Raw genomic sequence first — 24,237 nt, 5'->3', positions numbered from 1 at the left:
AATGTAATCATTATTCATTGTAGTTTAGTAATTATATGTAATAATTATATTTGGATAGATAGATAGATATTGATAAACATTCCAAATAAAAATATGAGTAATAGTAAAAATACCTGTGTGTGTGTGTATATATATCATGTTTCTGAATTTAACCAATTAGTATTACCGTTTTTCAGGTTCTTGGAGAAACTATATTCACTGTGATTTACTTGTGCCATTTTTTCCATTTTTTTTTTTTCTCTTTGTCCTTCTTCCTTTTGAAAGAGAGAGGGAGAGAGAAAGAGGGAGGGACAGAAGAGTAGAGAGATAGCAGTGAGTGGAAGAGAGATGCAGTAGAGATTGTGCACCTGCCTCAGACAGGACACAACAGATGAAAAGGAAGGAAGGGATGCAAAGAATCATCTGACCTCCTATTTGGACAGCCTAAAAAAACCCAACAAAGAACAGGAATTCAAAGAAAAAAGAGACTTGTGGACAAGCTGTGTGGAGACTGAGGGGGGCATTGAAGAGACACAACACAAGCAACAAAGGAAAGAGACGAAGCCTGTATTTTGAGAGGAGAAGACAGAAAATTCTGCTGTTTCATTGAAGAGAGAGAGCAGAGCAGATGTGCCAAACTGATGGGCTGTAGAAAGTGAGCGCAATATCACCACAAATTAGACAAACTTAACCATCCGGACATAGACTGCTGGGCGACAAGAATGCATCCTACCAAACTACAGTTTCCTGAGCTTAGCGTAGCGTCTGATTACTGCACCACATGCTCTTTAAAGCAGAGACACTGAAGATTGGCGTGAAACTGCTGCAGAAGGCTTTCAGCTCAACTGATACGGTCCTTAACAAGAAGCCATTAGCACCTTGTATAAGGCGGCCACCAACACAGTTTGAACTTCAGACAGGATCAACTCACCTCTCTGCTTTCTCTTGCTCTCTGTTCTGTATGTGATGGAGCTCTGAGGATTAGACATCATGCCAGTGATGAAAGGGCTCCTGGCCCCTCAGAACACCTTTCTTGACACCATCGCCAAGCGCTTTGATGGCACACGTGAGTAATTCTGTCAAAGCTTTCATCCTCGGGGACTCTGAAACTCTTTCTAATGCAGCTTCTGACCTCATGTATAAAATGTGAAAGGAGTTTCTAGTCTTACTATTATAGGATTTATATATTGAATTAGCGTTTATTTTGTCAGTTTCGTTTCATTCGTGCTTTATAATTTTTATAAAATGTTTGTTTCTTAAAACACTATCTTTCGTTTATTTTATAATAATAATTATGTTACTACTTTCATTTTTTTTTATTTGGTTAGTGGGCGACATTACTAAGTTTTCTTTTAACTTGAATTTATATTATTATATTATTAATATTTCAATTTATATTTATATGTATATATTTATAATTTATATTATTAACTTTATTTCAATTACCAAAAACATTTTGTATTTGTTAGTTAACAATAACAGTACTGTTTCGAGTTCTCAATAACTAGTTAAGAATTGTTAACTTTAAGGCTTCAAATTTTAAATAAGACTTTTTGCTCATGAAATATTTTTCAGACATTTTTTGAAGCAATGCATTTCAAACATACATATTTTAAATAATGATCTTATGTTACCTCAATTATAAAAAAACAAAAAAAAAACAGAATACTTGAATGACAAATACAGAATGTCTTTTTCAGGCAGATTTTATGTGATGTGGTGTAAGATCTTCATTCTTCCTCCATTATGCTGTTTATTGCTTGTACCTTTCTTCAGAGACTCTCTGTGGGAGTCCTTTGTTTTGTGACAAATTAAGTGAGCATTTTAGGCTAATAAGAGCATCTCATTATGCTGTGATTACAAAAAGTATGGCTATATCATAAGAAGTGCAGTATGAGCGTAAGTGTTTACTTAATATATGTGAATTCAGCAGGCAGATCCATGCAGAAATGTTGCCATCCTTGAAGGCTGAATGTCTTATTTTAGTGTCAGTAGGTCAGATGAGGGATGTGTTGCATCATCTTGAGAAATTGTACTTGGTAATGTTCTGGAGTCGTGCTTTTTTGCTGTATTGATAAATCTTGGCTGAATTGTTGTATTTGAGTGTCTGTGTGTGTACAGAACAACTTGGAAAAAAAACCCTGAAGTGTTATTCATTGCAAGAACGGCGCTCAGTGTTCAGTAGTGTGGGAGTTATGCTTTACAGTTCTGTGCAAATACGAGCGAACAAATGATGGAGGGCAATAGATGATGGGATCATTTTGTGTGAGTGGTCCTCACTCCCTCTCTACCTGCCATCATGTCTGTCGAGAGAACTCAAAACGCACTAAAGCCATGAAGGTGGGCATGACTAAACCTTGAATGTGTGATAGTGTGTGCGCTGAAGTGTTGAATTTACCCTATCTGCTCTGAACTGACAGACACAGTGGTGTTAGTGTGTTATAGTCTGATTCGTCAAAGTCAATGAGTTTGTTCATCCCATCCAGTCATCTAGGTTACTCAACGCTTTGTTCACTGCACCCAAGTCTGATTCATTTTTTCAAATGAAATCTTTATGACTGGTTGTGTACTCTCAGAAAAAAAAAAGTACAAAAGCTTTCACTGGGGCAGTACCCTTTCAAAAGTTTACACCTACCTTATTTACACCTAAAAGTTACATAGTAACTAAAGTATATATATTAGTACGTTTTAACAGGGTACTGAGAGTGCACATGTGAATTTGAACACTACTATAGATTGAATTTTGTGATGCAAATAATGCAAACACAAATAATACAACAATGCAAAGAAAAATCCACTTAAAAACCAATTCAGCATCAGATTTTAAACCACATGTAAATGTGGTTTTAACCGGGTTTGTAAGATTGGGTTTTCATATAGTTTTTTTTTCTGTTCACACTACAAACAACTAAATGAATTCAAACTGGATTCACTTTGAAATGTTACACTTGCTTCAGCTGCGTTCTGTGTTTTTATTCGTTGCGCGTGTGGCGAATTTGCGGTTCATTCAGCCCACCACATATATGTTTCATTATTGGTGTAAATACACCATTAATCAGTGACTTGTTTTGATTTTTTACGTAAAGTTTTAGACTTTTCACTCTATCATACAGATGCTGGGTACAGTTGTATGTTTCAAACAGGCAGTCACTAAGAATCTCGTTCTGGTCTAAAAAGAACTCACACCATCTTCACTCAGCCTGAATATCAGATATATTGAAGCATCTGGTGTCAGTCACTTCCTGTTTAGACTGTAAGGAGTCTCTTAATGAGCTCTCAGGAGATTTCGCCATCAGTAGCCTTTCACCTTCTCAGCACTCGTGTGATGAGGCTATTAAAATAAGAAAAATTACAAACCAATGACAGCATCCACTCAACAAGCAGAAATATTGATAACCATATTATTTAAAAATAAGCAAAAGGCTTTTGCTTTCTCTCGCCCTCTCCTCCTTAGCCATTGCTTTTTGTGCAAGTGGAACGCAGGGGAAAATGTCTCTGCGTGATGCTCTTAACAAAAGCAATGTCCTTAACTCATTGTACAGCCAATCATATAAATCATATGAATCATTCCCTCTGCCATTCCTGGAGACAGATTTTCACACTATGAAATGTCACGCTGACCATTTGCTCTCTCACTTTTCAGAACAACGTCCTGCTATCGTGTCACACCCGTCCTCAGCAACACTGGCTGTCTAAATTCAGCATCAGTATGTACATGTGTGAGTGAGAGACGTGACGTTGAGTGTTTTTATGCCTCGGTATCACCACCCTTCTCTCACTCTTGTTTTTTCCCGTCTCCTTCATAATCGCTTAAATCACTTTTAATTAGCTGCGTCAGACTAAAGATCTGAAGAGGATTATTAGAACAGAGAGGTGCTTTACAAGGCCTTAAACGATCCATGTTGTGTTTTTTAGCCTGTACTTCATTAAAACTGTTGTATTGATCATGCATATAATTGTCTATATCATAAAGTAGCCCAAATGTTTTGGTTTTGCAGAAATAAATGTTTTAAGCCTTTCAATTCGACCTGAATACTGTGAGGTGACACTTGATTTAAAGACTTAAAACCCTTTAAAGACTTTAAAATATCAAGTGTGGAAGTTTGCAAATGGTTGGTGTGCATGGTGGCAAAAAATCAAAACCAATTTGATGTTCTACAAAACTTGTTTGAGCATGTTTGAATCACGCTAGTATGCATGAAGGCAAAAGTGATGCAAATAATGATTTGCTTAAAAATATATAATGTTGGGGGTTGGTAAGTTTTTTATGTTTTTGAAAGAAGTCTCTTATGCTCACCAAAAAAAAAAAAAAAAAAAAAAAATATATATATATATGTACTGTATATATATAGCCTTTACAATGTAATTTATTTGTGAAGCAAATCACTATTTTTTCTATTGAAGTGTCACATGATTCTTCATAAATCACTCTAATATGCTGATTTGCTGCTCCAGAAACATTTATTATTATCATTATTATCAATTTTGAAAACAGTTATGCTGTTTAAAATTTGTGTGGACACCGTGATAGAAAGTTAAAAAGAACAGCATCTGTTTAAAATGGAAACCATTTATAACTTTATGAATGTCTTTACAGTCACTTTTGATAAATTGAGTGTATCCTTGCTGAGTAAAAGTATTAATTTCTTTCCATTAAAAAAAAAAAGAAAAAGATTCTGTCATGTTTTTCATAGCCTTGAGACTTTTTTTGAAGTGTATGTTCAGGAGCATCTTGGCTAGCTATTACCTCAGTTTTAGTATCTGTGTGTATTTTATTTGCAGTTATTAGCAGCTTCCTCTTGGCAATTTAAGCCTAGCTAGCGTCATATATTCTCAGTTTCGCATCCTGCTATTTGCCAAGTATTTTTGTGTACTGTACATTTTGGAAGAAAGAGCATAAGAGTGAAAATGTCACAGCAGGTATTTTGAAAAACCCATTTCTTTATGTGCGGGTGTATATTTTCCCTTAGATTGCATAGATATGAACCTGTTTTCACAGTTTCTATTAAAAATAAACTGTAGACACAGTTTCCTGGTAACCTCAGTGACAGAAATAAGCACACTGACATATGTTTTTTTTTTTTAAATATATATTTCCATAGCAACCAGATACCAAGATCATCTTGCCTTAATACCACAGCACATAATGATAGTTTTCATAGCTGTCAGTTGCACAGTATAATCTCAGCTTGGAAAGCTGAATCTGTCAAAACTGTTGGCTTCTGTGGCATTAACAGCGTGTATTTGAATGGATTGATAGGGAAAAGACTGCATGTGTGAAGAAACACACACACGGTTTGAACACCAATTTTAGCCTCTATAAAATAAATCGTGAATACAGTAACAAGTTCATTTGTCGTGTTAAAGAATTTCATTTTACATGTACAGTATGCAGTGTATGTGCATGTGTGTGTGTGTAATTTACACATTTTACTATCCCACCTAGTTCTGTATAACATGATTATTACATCAACAAATTCTGAACTATTTTGTAGTCTTGTGTACAAGCTGATGCCTGAAATGTCTCTGTGCAGAATTTAAGAGCGCAGTGTTCTTTATAATGCTGGCTTCATGTCTGATTTTGGCCTTTTTTGGGCTTGGTCTAGCTCTACAGGTTGATATTAAGCATATTTTAGTTTTTTCATGTAGAGTAGTATAACGCGCAGCATTCTTTCTAGCTTATCTGATACCACAGACAGATTCCAGCCTGTGATAATGATAAACATTAAAAACGGACAGACAAATTGGCAATCTCAAGTACAATCTTGTATGTCAACTGTAGCAGAATAATTTTATATCAATAATATCATTGTATGAAATAATATTAGCAACAGATGAAGCAAAACCCATATCAGATATCAAGTGCCTTTCTCATATGTACGCATTTTAGTTCAGTAAGTGTATGAAATCCAATCCCCCCGAATAGTTTATTTGCTCATTTAGGAGCCTCGATCGCTTCATATTCTCATGCTCTGGTTCATTTATTTGTTCATTATGTCAGTGGCGCAGATGCAGCACTAACACTAGGCTTGTTCTGTGTGCTGAGGTTGATGGTTGAGGTCATGCATTTAACTTAAGCTTTATTTATAGTTTCTCTGCACCAGTGCTGTCTATTGATTCTTACACAAGCAAGGAACAATTGAACGCATGGATGGATGAAACGCTTTGTGTAGATGTGTAAAGTGTAACATGATACTGATCAATTAGCCTACATGTTGTTAACAATGTTTAATAATGGTTTTCCATTAAGATTATTTATCAAAGCTCATGTGAATGACCGACTGAGTGGAAAAAAATGATTTTGTGTGTGTTTGTTCATTAATGGGGAACAATTACACAAATGCATTTATTATTTCCACTTGTTTTTTTATAATAGTTTGTGTACATATTCATTGAAAGCAGTAGCATTAAGGGAAAGAGTGCTGTCCAGTTTGGGGGCCAAAATATTTATCTAAGTCTGTTTAGGACCCAGAACAGAGGCCACCATAATACTTCTTTTTACTCATACACAAGCACCCACAGTCAATCGATTCTTATATAATCTCCACCCCTGCAAATCTTACAGTAGGTGAAATGAATAGCAAAGTTGCCATGGAAACAGTACACACATCTTTTAGTTTTCTACCAGTGATCTAAAGAATTCAGAATAATACAGGAAATCTATTATTAGCTTGATAATGGGTAGGCGAGAATGAGAGAGTACTATGGTATATGGCATACAACATTCTTTATATGATAATAGTGAACATCCTGAATTTATTTTGCAAAGTGGGTGACTTTTTTTTATTTATTTTTACATTTCGCCGTTTTCCAATTCTTTCTTTTGTGTGTCTTTGGTGTGTACAGACAGTAACTTCCTGCTGGGAAATGCTCAGGGGAGTCGTGGGTACCCCATCGTGTACTGTTCGGATGGGTTCTGCGAGCTCACCGGGTTTGCACGTACAGAGGTAATGAAGAAGACATGCACATGTCAGTTCCTGCACGGACAGGAAACAAGCGAGAGAGTCACTCAGCAGGTGGAGAAAACTCTGGAAGGACAGAGAGAGTTCCAGACGGAGGTCCGCTATTACAGGAAGAACGGTAAAGACCATTCATTGTATATTTTGCAGAACTTCATAAAATGAGAAATATAATAGCTTGGAATAATTATGTTTTTAAAAGAAGTCTCTTATGTTTACCATAAAAAATTACAGTAAAATAGTAATATTACAATTTAAAAGAACAGTATTTTGTTTGAAATCATTTTAATATGTAAGTTCCAAAGAACAGAATTTATTTAAAATAGAAATCTTTTGTAACATTATAAATGTCTTTACTGTCATTTTTTGATCAATGCAATGCATCCTTGCTTAATAACATTTTTATTAGTTTTTTGTTTCTGAATGAAAGTCTATCACAGTTTCCAACATTTTTTTCAACTTGATAATAATAATAAATGTTTATTGAGCACCAAGTCAGCATATTAGAATGATTTCTGAAGGAAAAAAAGAATAAATTACATTATATATTACAATTGAAAACTGTTCTTTTAAATTGTAGTAATATTTTACAATATTACTGTTTTTAGTCTATTTTGAATTAAATCAATGCAGCCTTGGTGAGAGACGACTTTCAAAAACATAAAACATATACACCAGCAGTGTATATTTTTATTTTACCTATCTGGACCTTTCATAATTTGCCTTCTGTGACTCCAGGTACCACATTCTGGTGTCTGCTGGACATTGTCCCTATTAAAAATGAGAAAGGAGAAGTGGTTCTTTTTCTCTTATCCTTCAAAAACATCACTGACTCGTATGGCAAATCACACCCCGGCTCCACCACAGAAGGTAACTGACTGGCAGTGAGCCGTTTGATCCAAATAATAGTTGTTCATTTATAATTTTGACATCTGTAGTTTTGACACTTTATATGCGTGTTTATGTGTTTGTCAGAGGATGGTACTCACAACAGGAAGTCCGGTCGAACTCATCTGAGTCAAGCTCGTGAGCGTGGCCGCAGCGTCCTGTACCACCTGACCTGTCAGTTCACCAATAGGAGCAAAAGGAAGCTGCCAAATGTAAGTAGATATGAAAACCACAATCATTCTCACTCACCTTTGTGGAGCTTTTAGTGTAGTAAATCAGAATCAATATTCTGATATATTGACTGAATATGTTGCACTTACAAGTAATCTGGTATCCAGTTAATAAAAATTACTGAGTGCAGTGCACCTATCAAATATGCTTGATTAGCAAAATTTTAGAAAAAAAAAAATGTATCAAAATGTATTAAAAATGTTGCTTACCCTGTCATCAACAGTTTTTCTAACTTTTAAGCATAAACCTTCCAAAATGTTTATTAATATACGATTACAACTTGAAAAATGTAAGAAATGTTTTCTGTGAAATAAAAACTCTTCATCATAAACAATTTTGCTTCTCATGCAAGTAGATTAATATTGTTATAAGTATATTTTCCTGGAAAATGGATGAAAATACTGATAAAGAAAAGGCATTTTTTCAGAGCAGCATGTAAAGATGAGATTCATGTTCTCTGGCATTATGTTCTGTTATGACTGACCTTACAATCTGTTGACACTTTTAAAGAGTAAACGTCCTCGTGCTTCCAGCTAACACGATGAAACAGAAGTCTACTGTAGCTGTTAAAATGAGAAGGTCAGACTCATTTAATGTCTGGAATTGTGTTGATATCTAGCAGAATATTCAACATTTACATCCAGCTGACGATAGTTACTTTCATAAATAAATATTTCAGACAACAGCCCTTTTGTACAGGACAATCAGTCCTCATGCTTGGAAAAGAACATACCTTTCCCAAAATCCTTACAACTCACTAAACACCTACATTTTGATGTAAATGCCTTTATTAAATTATATGTAAACAACTGGCTTTGCATGAGAAATCACATCTATTGAACTTTAAATGATGAAGAGATGACTCACATTTGCATAAAAGCTACAAAAATTCAAATATATCCATGGAAGAATAGGAAGCTAGAGTTAGACCTTAATATTCAATTCAAAATATGTTTTGAAAATATGTCTTTCCGGTAGGCAAGAAAAGTTTGGACTGTAAATAGATGTTAGCTATAGGACTTAATATTGTACAAAATATTGAACATAAAGTCTCAAATTACAAAGAAAGATTTGAAATCTGAATCTCATGTAACAAAAAAAAAAAAATAATTCATGGCAAAAATATATACCATCTTTGAATGAAAGATTGTTGAAATCCAAACATCCCTCTTGTTCTGTATGCTTATTTCAGTTGCTGTGTGAATGTATTGTGCTGTACATACTTGTTCTGCTCACTCACGCATCTTCAATAAGTTCTTTCTGTAAGTTTGCACTCTGTATTGAATGTGACACAATAAAAAGAATAAAGGCACACAAGGTCTTTATTTGAGATGTCCTTGTGAACTGCAAGCAAAAGCAAACATACAGCACGACCAGTGTAGCCTATTCCCAAAACAAGCCGATTCTTTTATTGAATAATTCAAAAATGTGATTGTTGAATCAATATGAAATACTGCCATGAATAGGGGAGAGTGGGGTAAGTTGACCCACCCCCTGTATCTTGGAAACTGTAAAATTTTACTGTTATGTGAGTGACCATGTATTTTGGAACGACCCACCATTTCTGCCAGACTGTGAAAAGGAGAAGTGTAAGGCACCCATTAAAAACTGTTTTTTTTTTGTTTGTTTGTTTTTTTTAAATGGCAGCTATGTGGCAAAGTGAGCCAAATGCTGTGGAGTAAATTGAGCCAGCATTTTAACTTACCCCAGCATAAGGCAGTAAAATGAAATCTTTAATGTGATATCATGCAACTGGTTTAGTTTATCATAATATATACATATTATTTGTAGTTTATTTGATAGGGATAGTGTACAAGTGCACCAAATCCTTCTCTGATCAGAACCAGATGCTTTTCGGCACATTATTATCATGAATACTGTATCTTTCCACCTGTAGTCCCTAATGGCCTGTTCGACGTTGCAGAAAAGAGACCATGCCAAGAATCGTTTGACTAAAGTGTTTATTAGTTTTAGTGACATTTATTCCTTCTAATTCAGTTTTTATTTAATCTTACTCAAAAAACAGTTTAGTCTGTTTTTGGGAAGGATACAACTTTGGTGTTCAACAGAAATGCAAGCAATTAAATATTGTAATTTAAACTTCATTTGGATTGGTTTTATGTTAAGCCAGCTTTAAGAAAAGAAATGTAAAAGGAAATTTGATTATTAAATTAGTCTGTAAAAGAGGTAAATTATTAAAAAATGTCCACATGGGTATGAATCAGATTCAGTCAGATGGTCATTTTGCACCCAGATGGTACATCTACCCACTGACTCAGGTCAATTTACCCCTAATCTGGGGCAAACTGAGTCACGGGAACACTTTTTATAAGAAGCCATATTTTAAGAACCATTTGTCATAGATACATTTTGATCATTCATCAATTTACTTTAGATACTTCATTGTACTTCTACCTATTTTATCTCATCTTGAGGACCTCGTAAGTAAAAAAAAATGGCTCATCTTATCCCACTAACTTATAGCTTTAGCAGAGGAATAGAGGAAGAGCTTTTGAGTCAGAGTCAGGGAACTGGGGACATTCTCTCTTGTGGTGAGGTACAATTAGCATTAAGAGTTGCCCTGGCATTTCACAGCAAATGGTAAATTTTCCTGCTGTGTGTCGTTATGAGCTGTTACCCTCACCTTTTCTGAATGTCTCAGGCTATTCAAATATTCTTTCTGAATGCTGCAGGTGTGAAGAATCAATGAACATTTATTTCTGTTGCATTCAGGAAGCATAGCAAAAGCTAGCTCCTGTAAACCTTCTGATTTGTTGCAAATGCCTTTCCGGCATCTTCAGAGCAAATGACTGAATCCACATTTAGCTTTTTTTGCACTCACAAACATAAAACATCAAGCACAGCCTTGAACTGGCAAGCGGTGTTTGATATCACCATGTTTTTTAAGGCACCAATTACTTTTTTATGAGAAATATGCATAATTTCCATGAAGATGGGATTCTGAGAGATTTGTTTTGCAGACTTTTAAGTTTTTTAGTCTTTCTGATATGATATAACTTCTTGGATAAAGTTAACTATCTAGTTCAGAGAGTTTTGCCTGTTGGAAATTTTAGCAGTTCAAAACTTTAGCAAAAGGTCAATCTGTAGTAGCTACACCACTTCTGTCCATCATAACCAAATGTTTTTAAAGGTTACTGGTTCATGCTTAATGTAGAAAGAAACGATTTCTATTAGGCTACTATTCTTTTTCTTTTTAATGAGGTGACAGCATGTGCACATTGCACATTTGGGCATGCTGGGTCACCAGTTAATTTAAAAACTCCAATAACACAGGCACAGCGTGGCCCACATTCACACAAAAGACGTTGTGAAGAATATTTGGATCAGCCGAGATTAAAGTCAGAATACTACAGGCTAAAAGGCTGAATTACCGAGAAGAAATTGAATGCGGCTTTTATGATTGATAACAACACTCAAATCATCAACTGCTGAGAAATAATTTGCTAGCACATAAAAAAAAAATGCTTCCACTTAAGAGGCTCTTAGTAAAAATGGCGTCTAAGATTATATCCTAGTTTCGAAATACTCATTTTTCCTGTAAGGTTTATAATTTAAAAAAATGTTTGAAACAGAAATAAAAAAACGTTTCTTTTCATGTTTTTCACAGCATGTTTTTTCACAGCCAACTCTCCCGGAATACAAGGTGGCATCGGTGCAGAAATCCCGCTTCATTTTACTTCATTATAGCGTGTGCAAAGCATTGTGGGACTGGTTGATCCTCCTTGCGACATTTTACGTGGCTGTCACTGTCCCATACAACGTCTGCTTCTCCACCCCCGACGACAGCGAACCTGACAACCCGGACTGTGACTCCACCTCCAGAACCACCATCGTCAGCGACATAGCTGTGGAGATGCTCTTCATCCTCGGTGTGTGATTTTGTGGAAAATTGTGTCCTGTCTCCCTTTTTGTGCTTCATTTCCACCTCTGTTCCATTTTTAAACAGCGTTAACTTCCGACATCTGCAGAGCTTAGAGCTGCTTTCAAACATGTTAACCATGTGACAATCACACCCTCGTTCCCAACCATCTTTTAAATCCACACTCCCGAAATGATCTAGTTTTAGCACAAAGCATACAACTAAATCTCTTTTCATTAAAAAAATTGTAATAATAATACAGAAGCCCCACTGTGACCTGAAGCAAGTGGTAATTTAATAAACCTCATGTACACAGATGTGGTAAAATAATTGGTTGATGGGACTAAATGTACCATGGAATAAGGATCTGCATAGAACAGGATTCATGAATATTTATTCGGTCCAGCATGTACGAGGCTTCATCACTCTAATTAGCATGTTTTTAATATTCATGCATTCACAGTCAATATTTGGGTTCGATTGAAAGGGCGCTGTTTGAGGGCTCTGGTGAGAAATATTATTCGAGTTTTGAATGCTGTAAACAAATTATGTTTCTAAATTTGCTTGCCTTTGTGTTATTTGTTTCTCTAGATATCATTCTGAATTTCCGAACCACCTACGTGGGGCCTGCGGGTCAGGTGGTTTATGATGCTCGCTCGATCTGTTTACACTACTGTACTACCTGGTTTGTCCTGGACCTCATTGCTGCTCTGCCCTTTGACCTCCTCTATTTATTCAACATCTCAGTGGTGAGAATGCATAATAATCTCTTACGTACTATAAAATATGGTTGTTCTATGCTGTGACTTTATTTATTGTATATTATAGTAGTGGTTTCATGCAGGGTAAACCAAAGTTATACATACAAATTGAAACATTTATTTGGTTATGACTAACTGAGGGTTGACTATTTCCTTTCTATTGATTGTACACCATTTTCATAAATGTGTAATTTATTTGATAGACTTCCCTCGTGCACTTGTTGAAGACCGTGCGTTTGCTGCGTCTCCTGCGCTTGCTGCAGAAGCTGGATGGTTATTCTCAGTACAGTGCTGTGGTCCTGACACTACTGATGTCTGTGTTTGCCCTGCTGGCACACTGGTTGGCCTGTGTTTGGTACGTCATCGGACGCAAAGAGCTCGCCAGCAATGATCCCCTGACTTGGGACATCGGTAAGTGGCTGTATGGTTTCTCTGTGTATTAAGATGCCAGTTAAATACACTGCATTCAAAAGTTCAGGGGTCAGTATTATATTTTTTATTTTTTTTGTTATTAAAAAAGAGTCTAATGTTCTTTAAGACTGCTTTTATTTGATCAAAAATACATTAAAACTGTAATGCTGTAAAATATAATGACAGTTTAAAGGGATAGTTCACCCAAAAATGAGAATTCTGTCATTAATTACTCGCCCTCATGTCGTTCCAAACCCGTAAGACCGGTAAAGATCGGTAAAATAGTCCCTTTTCTATCTGAGTATATTCTAAAATGTAATTTATTGCTGTGATGACAAAGCTGAATTTTCAGCATCATTAATCCAGTGTTCAGTGTCACATGATCCTTCAGAAATCATTCTAATATACTAATAAACTTTTGGATGGTATACCAACTGATAGCTTGTCTTTTAGATCACAAAATTTTTAAGTCAATATGAAGCTGATGTTTCAATCCCCTTGTTTTTTTCTTATATTTCCACTGTTCCTGTCCTCTGTAGGTTGGCTACAGGAGTTGGGCAAGCGTCTGGAGACTCCTTACACGAATGGTACAGTTGGCGGCCCATCTTTGCGCAGCGCCTACATAGCTTCGCTCTACTTCACATTGAGCAGTCTGACTAGCGTCGGGTTCGGAAACGTCTGTGCCAACACAGACGCTGAGAAGATCTTCTCCATCTGTACCATGCTTATCGGGGGTGTGTTCACCAGCTCGTTTCAGGCCTAATGTATAATTAGCTTGTTTGTAGGTCAAGAGAGCCTCATTTTTGTAACCATTTATTTAAAAAAAGTTTCATTTCAGAAAGTTCGGTATCTAATAAAAGATGTAGAACATATTGTTCACTGAGATGACTCAGACAGCCAATTATTCAAGACTCTCTCGTGTTCTTCTCACAGCCCTGATGCACGCGGTGGTGTTTGGAAACGTGACAGCCATCATCCAGCGCATGTACTCCCGCCGTTCGCTCTACCACACGCGCATGAAGGATCTGAAGGACTTTATCCGTGTGCATCGCCTGCCCCAGCAGCTGAAGCAGCGCATGCTGGAGTACTTCCAGACCACTTGGTCTGTCAACAATGGCATCAACGCCAACGAGGTGAGACCCTACAAACCATGCCATGACGTGGTTCTCAAGCGGGGGCTGTGGAGCATATGACTGCAATGTTTACACAGTGCCATGACAGTTTAATTCACGTGCTTTATCTTCAATATTTAGGCCTAATCGAGTGGAGGCTCAGGTCGGTTCTTTGTTTTTATATAGAGCGTTTTTAGAATAAAGTGTTCTATGGAGTTCAGTGCATAGCAATATAAAGGGTTATATATAGAACCTCAATTAAGTTTTTTTTTTTTCTAAGCGTGTAAAAGCCCCCATCAGAGTTTGATAACATACTAGTATCATCAGATGGAGAACTATTCACGAGCACAGATCTGGGTCACATCTACTTTCAATGGGCTAATTATAGCTTTCTGAGACATTCACTAATGCTGAATACTGTCATTGTTATAGCAGTGGTAATTAGATTGCCCACAATGAAAAGACCTATATCCAATTAAAAAAAAAAAAAAAAAAAAAACAGGAAGATCTTGGGTGCAGTGCTGGGGAAGCTACTTTAAAACTGTAAAAAGTTTTAACCCCCGGTTTCATAGACAAGGCTTAAGCCTAGTCCTAGACTAAAATGTAAGTCTGAGCTGTTTCAACTGAAAGAAACTTGCACTGACTGATCTTAAAATATATCAGTGCCTTTGTTTTGTCTCAAGATGCACACCAGTAATGTTTTCTCTACGGCACTTTTATAAAAATTACTTAAATGTACTAATTGAACTATGGCTTAATCCTGGTTTAGTCTAGGCCCTGTCTGTGAAACCAGGCCTTAAAGTAGTTATACTAAAATTAAAGCTATTCTTTTAAAAATCCCTTAGCTATTGTGCACTAACAAAAAGTAGCTAAAACACTATTTTTAAGGCAGTTTCAAACCTTCAAGGTTTTTTTTTTATTTTATTTTACAAGCAAAGACATAAAAATGAAGACTTTAAAATGACATTTATAAAACGTGAAGATATTTATAATGTTAAAATAGATTTATTTTAAATAAATGCTGTTCTGTTGAATTTTCTATTTTGTCAAAATATTCTGAAGAAATGGTTTCACCAAAAATATTAACTGTTTTCAACAGAGTAAATTAAAATGACATTTTAAAATATATTAAAATAGAAAACTTTTATTTTAAATTGTAATAATATTACTGTATTTTGTTCAAATAAATGCAGCCTTGGTGAGCATGAGAGACTTTAACACATTCTGACCATAAACTTTTTGAACAGAAGTGTATATAAAGAGATCACATATCTTTTTTGTAATCAAAGTAAATCGTTAGAAAGATATTAATATAAATTAAATAAAACTAATATAAAACAAAAAAAAGTCAGATTTTTATTTTCAAGTTGGCAGATCGTAAACAGTAGCATTTCGGTACAAATGTACAAAAAATATCCATTTAAAAGAATCTGGGAATCATTCTTTCGAATTGATTTAAATGAACCATCTGAACTGACTGAATTGACTAAAAATGAATCTGACATTTCCAGTGCTAAACATGAGAGAGGACCATTTAGAAGAACGTTTCATGATTTCTTCAGCTGTAAAGCTTTGTGTGTAAACCAATATTAGGGCAAAAGTAGCATGTTGCAGTAAAAGCTACATTATCAGCTACAGTCACACCACTACAAATGAAGTTTAGTTAGTAGCACTGCTACATTTAGTTAGTTACTCCCCAGCACTGTGTATGTGTGGGAAGAAAAAAACTGAAGGCCAGCCTAGCTCATTTACACTCTGATCTGTCATGCTACTAATTTATGCAGTGATTGAAAAACACTGCAAATGGTTCACAGGAACACCCTTCAAACAGCTACTGTACTCTGCTGATATTGTGTCTTGCTGAGATCATATTGAAAGACAGATTCTGATCTGTAAGAGGGATTACCTCATTTTATACTAGAGTGAAAGAATCGCATAATGATTATGACGGATATGATAGCATTCTAGTTCAATCATTCCTTTGTTTACAGCTGTAAACATGGGCTGCGTTTGAAAGCTTAGCTGAGTTGCCTCACTGCCCTATGAGGCAGTGACTTTGCAGGCGGTGTTTGTGCACAAAGGTACCTCCCAAAACTGATTTCGGACAGGCATCTGGGTCAGCATAATAATTTAATGACGCACAACAAAACAGAGAGAACTTGAAACGCGGATATTGAATTATTACATGCATATTTCTTGCTAGAAATTGCATCAAAAGTAGATGTACTGTACATTTACACACCGACCACAGCTTTTAGATGCCATCTTTGTTTGTTTTTTATGTCAAGGGCACAGCCATGATCTTTACATCACCCCATTGCATTATGGGTAATGTCCATCTCTCTTCCTGTCCGTTAGCTTTTACATGACTTCCCAGACGAGCTGCGGGCGGACATCGCCATGCACCTCAACAAAGACATTCTGCAGCTGCCGCTCTTCTCCTCCGCCAGTAGGGGGTGCCTGCGTTCACTATCCTTGCACATTAAGACCTCCTTCTGTGCACCTGGAGAGTACCTCATTCGGCATGGAGATGCCCTGCATGCTCAACACTTCGTCTGCTCAGGGTCTTTGGAGGTCCTCAAGGATGGCATGGTTCTTGCCATTCTGGGTATGTTATATAGACATTTAGACAAATGCCTCTATAGAAGGGGCTGTTTAGGGGTGTTACCAAAACAGTCACAAAGTGAACCAACTTGCTTACCCAAAAATGAAAATTACCCAATGATTTACCTTCAAGCCATCCTTGGTGTATATGACTTTCTTCTTTCAGATGGGTACTATCAGAGTTATATTAAAAAATGTCCTGGCTCTTCCAAGCTTTATAATGGCAGTCAATGGTGGTTGAGATTTTGAAGTCCCAAAAAAGTGCATCCAACCATCATAAAAATTGCTCCACACGGCTCCAGGGGGTTAATAAAGGCTTTCTGAAGAGAAGCGATGTGTTTGTGCAAGAATAATATCCGTATTTGAAAGTTTATAAATAGTTCTGGGCAACGATTAATCGCGATCCAAAATAAACGTTTTTGTGTACATAACATGTGTGTGTGTACTGTGTATATTTATTATGTATATATAAATACACACTCATGCATGTTTATACATTAAATATATTTATATATAATATAAATTATATGGATATAAATGCATACATAAAAACATGTAAATATTTTCAAAATATATGTCTTTATATATAGCCTACATAATAAATAATCACAGTACACATATATTATAAAACAAATACTTTTATTTTGGATGCGATTAAGCACGATTAATCGTTGCACAGCACTATATATAAACCTTAATCTCTAGCTTCCGTAATCTCTTTTTTGGGCTTCAAAATCTCGACCCGCATTCACTGCCATTATAAAGCTTGGAAGAGCCAGGACATTTTTTAATATAACTCTGATAGTACCCATCTGAAAGAAGAAAGACATATAACCCTAGGATGGCTTGAGGGTAAATCATGGGGTAATTTTCATTTTTGGGTGAACTATCCTTTTGAAGGGTCTCATCTTAGAACACAAATCCAATCAATTTCCTGCAGGCAGTGCATTCCGTCCATTTAGATCCAGCAGGCTAGATCTCGGCAAATCAATATTTTAAAACAATTAAATGTTAGTACCAGCTGTCGTGGTTGATGCAGCTGTTGCAACTCAACTCAAGCATCTGGCAGTCGAACTGATAGATTGATAGATAATTAATTAAAGGGATAAGCTTGGATCTGCACGTGTTCTGTTTATCTTAGCGCAATTAAATCAAACAACAGCTTGACTCGCGTGCAATGACATGTTTGTCTGGTCTACAGGTAAGGGAGACCTGATTGGCGCTGACCTGCCTGGGAAGGATCAGGTGATCAAAGCTAACGCAGATGTAAAGGCTCTGACCTACTGTGACCTACAGTACATCAGCGTCAGAGCGCTGCAGGAGGTTCTGGAGCTCTACCCAGAGTATGGCAGCCGCTTTAATGAGGACATACACCACAACCTCACCTACAACCTCAGAGAGGTAAAGTGCCTTGCATGTGCAAATTACATCTGGAACTGATTGGCCAATCTCCATTTTTGTTTTTTTAAATATTTTTGTGACTATTAAATATTTTATATTTTTGTGACATACATTTTAATGACCACTAAAACATTGTCTTTTCAATTGACGTTTTTAAATTGCATTCAGCTGTCCCTTTCTTTTATAATCAATAATTCAATCTTAAATTGAATCATTATGTCATGTTCTTTTATTTATGTTTGGTTTGGGACGTATTGGTGCAATAAACAGAATCACATATAATTCATTTCAAAATATTGAAAAAATAATAATTCAATATTTTTTTTACATACATATTCAGTACATACACTACCATTCAAAGGTTTGGGGTCAGTAAGATCTTTAACGTTTTCAAATAAGTCTCTTTTGCTCACCAAGTCTGCATTTATTTGATCAAAAATACAGTAAAAACTTTAATATTGTGAATTATTATTATTATTACTGTTTAAAATAACTGTTTTCTATTTGAATGTATTTTAAAATGTCATTAATTCTTGTCATTGGCTGAAATTTCAGCAGACATTCAGTGTTGAATGTTTAGCTATTACCATTACACAAGAACATTTTCACATTATTATAAATGCTGAAAACCGTTGTGCTGCTTAATATGTTTGATTCATTTTGTTTGGATTCTTTCATGAATAGAAAGTTCAAATAGAATGTCTTCTTACATATAATTCATTAAATTTCAAAACATCAATTCATGTCCATTTATTTATTTTAGTAAAACAGGTAGTTTTTTTTTTTTTAAACGTAAAACTAATCAATATATTTTACATAGATACAGTATTTAGTACATAGTTAGAATGTGCTTGTATGTGTATATATATATATATATATATATATATATAATATAATATAATATAATACTTGCATATACTTCTTAGCTTCTCAAAGCACTGTACAGAGTGAAAATACATAAAAAATAAAATAAACAATAAATCAACAATGCATAACACAATCAACAATAAGGCAACCTAAAAAAATACGGGTTGCATTCTTAAGTGTTGTACATTGGCATGTGCATTTGTGTTCTGTTTGAGTTTGAGTCATTATGGTTCTCAGGATTTTCATTTATCCCAACAGGGCCAAGCCAGATTCTCTCGCTCAACTCGACTCCCACAGGTAACGAGCAGATTTATCACACACTTTTACAGTCCAAAATTTGACTATTTTCTATTCTTTTTAACCTTTCCATTCACACTCTCATGCTTGCACACATGCACAGCCCCATACTTATCAAAGGCCACCTTACATAAGCTCCCAATTATTAGTTCCACTCTGAACTGCAGACGTGTGTGTGCGCCACACCAGAGTTGGCAGACAGCAACTCATCTGGATGTGCCTGAATCAGGTGAATTAGCAGTCTGTTTGTGGCACTGACCCTCTGTCTCATTGCTGTGCCAGCTGTCTTAATGATCAGAACAGCTAACACACGCACAAACCAAAGGAAGGATATACAGAGTCACACACACAGAAGAACACGATGACACGCACAGAACAGTGACTCATAAATAATTTTGAGCGTTCTTCAAAAGTAGAGAGCATGAAACCCCACACTGTAAAAAGCGAGTGGTTCATAGAAATTTAAAAAAAGATGGCAAGCATTTTATTGCTTTTTTGAGTTCAGTTGGACTATTTAATTAAGTAAATCCTTCGGGTACATTTTAGATGTCAGGTTGCCATGACTTATTTGCCATCATTATAACAATTATCTGTTAAGGTTAGATAGTTCTTTCTAAATATTGTGCAGTATTTTTTTTCTTACTTTTTTTTTTTTTTTATGATTGTGAAGTCTCTTATGCCAGCTGCATTTATTTGATCAAAAATAAAATACAAACAGTAATTGTGAAATATTTTTACACTTTAAAATGTTTTGTATTTTAATATATCTTAAAATGAAAATTTGTCCTGTCATGTCAAAGCTGAATTTTCATCAGTCATTACTTCAGTCGCATGATCCTTCAGAAATCATTCTAATATGCTGAGTTGCTGCTCAAGAAACATTTCTTATTAATATTAATGCTGAAAATAGTTGGGCTTATTAATATTTTTGTCGAAACTGTGATCTTATATTTTTGGATGAATATAGAGTTCATAAAAATAGTGCACAAGAGTGCTTAAACTATTGACAACATTGCATAAATATTCAACTTTATTTGTTTTATTAAAAAGATTTTTGCAATTATTTTAATAGAGGAATAAACTTGAATTCACAAGACAACATATTATAAAACATGACATCAAAATCAACAACAAAACAACATTTATTTAAATTTTTTATTAATAATTGAATAATATTTCTTCAGTGAAGTATCCAAGAGGCAGTTTTTCACACAAAAATTCATGCATTTCCTGTGCTCTACAAATGAACTAAAAACAATCACCTTTAAGCCTTTAAGGCTCAAATATATTCTGGGCTGGTAATATAATAAAGAAGTAATAACATTGCAACCACCTACACTACATTTAGGCTCTTTTCTCTACCCCTTCAATTACTTCCAGGAGCGCTTTGATGATTCCAAGCTGCCGTTTATTGTGGAGGCAGAGCAAGAGGAGGATGCTGGACAAGACCTGGGCAGGAAGCCCTTGCTCTCTGGCTTGGGCGGTCCTTTATCTCAGCCTAATCTGAGCACCATGTTAGGGGAGGAGTTTCGGCACCTTAACATGCTCCGTCTCTGCAGATCGCCCATTCAAAGCTCCCGAGTACAAAGCTCCTCTCCTCAGATGCCACCCCATGAGGATCTGCCTTCAGTTGCAGTTCCTGCCCCAAGAATAGACAAGAGCTCCTGCCACAGACCAGCCAAACTGCTCATTCCCACCCTGAATTGTGTCAGCCCGCTGGACCTGAGCCCCCGGTGAGAAGAAACTAGAATTCATTATTACTTTTTATTATTGAATTTTTTTACAATTATTTTTGACATAACCTCTAGAACGAGGAAACATCCATATACAAATATTATTAATACTTTAAGCAGATCATATTGATTACTGATGCACTAATATCCTCTTGTCTGTCCTGTAGGGTTGTCGATGGAATTGAGGATAACGAGCATGCTTTTCACTTCAATGTCGAGCACAGTGAGCCATCTCCTAACACAGAGGTCAAAGGTGAGGTGGACTCTCCCTTAATATGAGACTAGTGCATTATGGTTTAGATCAGTGGTTCTGAACCTTTTTGACTCCAAAACCCCTTACTGTCCATATTTTAGAATTTGACATAACTAGAAAAATTGATTTTCATCAGATTTGATTTACTGTAGAAATGCTGTTGTATAAAACACTGTGTAGGTTTTTAGACTAATAATGATAATTCGGTCATATTTTGTTATTAAATTATATTAATGAAATTGAACATTTCAGTCCCTCTAGGATTTTGCAATTGCAAATAGGGTAAAAAGAATGTAATATCAGCCAATCAAAATCCATAAATCCCACACCAATCAAACTGACCCTTTCACTAAATATGTCAACACACTGTTCACATGTCTTCACTGTACTATTACGTTATTAATAGGCAATGGCCTTGCAACTGACAACCTGTAAGGTCATGGTCACACTTTAAATAGTGTTCTATTATTGAATAAAGGTCAAAAATGTCCCTTTGCATGGCATTCTGGCAGCTTGTTCGACAGTTATCGGTGTTTTGATGTACATGTACAGTAAACACACTCATTATGCACATTTAGGTCACTGTTAATTGTACTCCTACTGTCACTGACAAACACAAATACATAATTGTTATCGGTTCACTTCCACTGCTGTCGTTTTAGGTTGCAATAATTCAGGGGGAGGGAAATGAGATCCCGCTGGAAATGATATATATTATATTATGATACATTTTGCTTAAAAATGGTCTGTTTCTTACTTCTTTTGCTCTTTTTAGACCCATTTCAGGTTGGTGCAAACCTTCTCCTTGAGACAGAGGAGGTCAGACAGAGTCTCCGTCAACTCAATACAGAGGTATCAGGAAAAACCTACTGTTAATCAAAAGAAATAACAGTTTTAAATAATAGTTTTTCTTAATATTAAATGGTGTTTATGACATTCATCATCGTTATTTGTCCTGACATCAACATTTGGTGTTTGATTCTGTTTCAGATGAACCACCTGAACCAGGAAGTGTCCTCACTGACCAAGGAGCTCCACGAAATGATGCAATTCCTGCATACGCACGTGACCCCACCTCACTTTGCTTCCTCTTTCACTCCCTTCAGCTCTTTCAATTGTCATACATCATCCAACTGTACCAACGTGGCCTCCTCGACCACCGACTGGCCATCCAGGCTGGCTTTTAACATGTCTTCCGGCCCTTGCCTGCAGCCAGAGTCGTCTCAGAGAGATTCTTTAGGATCCAGGCACACGTGTATTTGCAGCAGGAGCCATGCCCAGGAAAGAGGCTCTGTCTTGGGGCAGGAAGGAGACATAGAGCTCCTCCATCAAGCACCCAGTCCTCACTCAACCTATTTTCCATGCTGCCCTGACCAGGAAAGAGTTGCCACCTTGGGTGTAGAGAGTCAGCCAAACTCATATCAAGCTTCAAAAACCACACCCAACTCTCCTTATCTAGGACACCATGTTCCTCGCAATGGCGGGTCACTTTTAGGCTTGGCGGCATTTCCGTCCAGTGGTTTGGCTCCTCAGGTTAGGAGTGGGGGTCCCAGTAACACATTGTCTCTGTGCACCCATAACATCCAGAGTCAGTCGCATCCATCTTTAAACGTACAAATGACCTCTGACCTGCACACCAGGGCGCCCATACCCATCCATTTATCAGTTACACCGACCGGCCCATCAGAGCCTCTTACAGCAGTCAGTTCACTTTTGCATTCTGGGATTTGTAGTTCCAGCTTGCTGCATTTCCCCACAGGTCCGAGACAGAATGACCTGGTGGGATCGAGTCCTGTTCACACACTTGAGCCCATCGTATCATCCAATGGAGAGAAACAGGGGAAACCAGGACCTGCTGAGGAGTGACACAATGACTGAGCCATCGCTGAGCAGGAGTGATGGACATATTAAGAGTATTCTAACATACTCTTTGTCTGCTGCATGGATAATGCCCCCATTTTAACCAAATGCAATGCATTGTGGGAGCCATGTATGTGGGTTATGCTAGATATGCACGATAATGTGCAAAACCGTGCCTATTGTTTCAAAATCGCCTCTTTTTCGATTCGAGTAGGACTTAAAGGTCTGTGAGTCACGCTTAATTGTATTTAGGTTAAATCTGTTTCCACTGGTTGGAATTATTTTACTCCATATGGCTTGATTTTACATTGGCAGTTTCACCGTGTAGGTTTTGTATAATACGGTGTCCCTTAGGACTGAGTCATAGATTACGAAGAGCCAGAATTTACAGGCTGTTATCACACTGCGTCTTTTTCAAAACCTCATTTTAAAACACTTAATTTCATGATTTTATAACAGAAGATTAATTGCATTTTATTTCCCTGACATTTTCAAGTGTGTTAAAGGGATGGTTCACACAAAAATCTAAATTCTGTCATCATGTACTCATTTGTTCTTTCTTCTGTGGATCATAAGACGATATTTAGAGAAATGTCTTTTTTTTTTGCCTATACAATGGAAGTCGGTGGTTACCAAAACTGTGGGGTTACTAACATTCTTTAACATCTTTTGTGTAAATTATGAAAGCAAAACTGGCAGAACTTTCATTTTGTAAGTGAACTATTTCTTTATATAAAAAAACTATTTATTAAAGCATGTGCAGAACAATATAAATTTATTTTTGTTGCTGAGCCTCTTTTCATTTTTCATTGTTGGAAAGAATATTGAAAAAACTTGATTCTTCATATCTTTTCTGGGCCTATTTCATACCTGTACTGTTAAATAAATCTTCCATTTCCTTATCTCTTGACTGCGCCTGACTAAATTAAATGACTTGGGCTTGTAAAAAAGGCATTTGCCTGTTGAAAATACCCTCTTCAGAAAATAAACCACGAATCTGT

At 36.2% G+C, this 24,237-nt stretch overlaps 1 protein-coding gene across 2 annotated transcripts; it reads left to right on the top strand.

The window, feature by feature from the left end:
• Window positions 1-131: 131 nt before the first annotated feature.
• On the top strand, window positions 132-24,237 carry kcnh4a (potassium voltage-gated channel, subfamily H (eag-related), member 4a). 2 transcript variants are annotated; one of them, XM_058771582.1, is made up of 16 exons: window positions 132-1,045; window positions 6,826-7,059; window positions 7,677-7,808; window positions 7,914-8,038; window positions 11,701-11,947; window positions 12,529-12,686; window positions 12,902-13,109; window positions 13,649-13,843; window positions 14,043-14,242; window positions 16,580-16,829; window positions 18,027-18,226; window positions 19,352-19,390; window positions 20,771-21,123; window positions 21,291-21,376; window positions 22,152-22,228; window positions 22,367-24,237. In XM_058771582.1, the coding sequence occupies exons 1-16, from the start codon at window positions 970-972 to the stop codon at window positions 23,240-23,242; spliced, it is 3,456 nt and encodes a 1,151-aa protein (XP_058627565.1). In that variant the 5' UTR covers window positions 132-969; the 3' UTR covers window positions 23,243-24,237. The 2 variants fall into 2 exon arrangements, with proteins under 2 accessions (XP_058627565.1, XP_058627564.1); XM_058771581.1 differs by having other exon boundaries at window positions 11,686-11,947.

Source organism: Onychostoma macrolepis, chromosome 03 (assembly GCF_012432095.1).
Source record: "Onychostoma macrolepis isolate SWU-2019 chromosome 03, ASM1243209v1, whole genome shotgun sequence".
Classification (NCBI taxonomy): Eukaryota; Metazoa; Chordata; class Actinopteri; order Cypriniformes; family Cyprinidae; genus Onychostoma; species Onychostoma macrolepis.
The sequence above is the reverse complement of the archived record's forward strand: the minus strand, read 5'-3'. Positions and strand labels throughout refer to the sequence as shown.

What these genes read in the sequence shown, in the direction of transcription:
- kcnh4a (XM_058771581.1), top strand. Translation starts at nt 970, where the DNA reads ATGCCAGTGATGAAAGGGCTCCTGGCCCCTCAGAACACCTTTCTTGAC. An exon ending in GCAAAAGGAAGCTGCCAAAT is followed by an intron (nt 8,039 to 11,685) that starts GTAAGTAGATAT and finishes TGTTTTTCACAG; the next exon opens with CATGTTTTTTCACAGCCAAC. An exon ending in GCTCAACTCGACTCCCACAG is followed by an intron (nt 19,391 to 20,770) that starts GTAACGAGCAGA and finishes AATTACTTCCAG; the next exon opens with GAGCGCTTTGATGATTCCAA.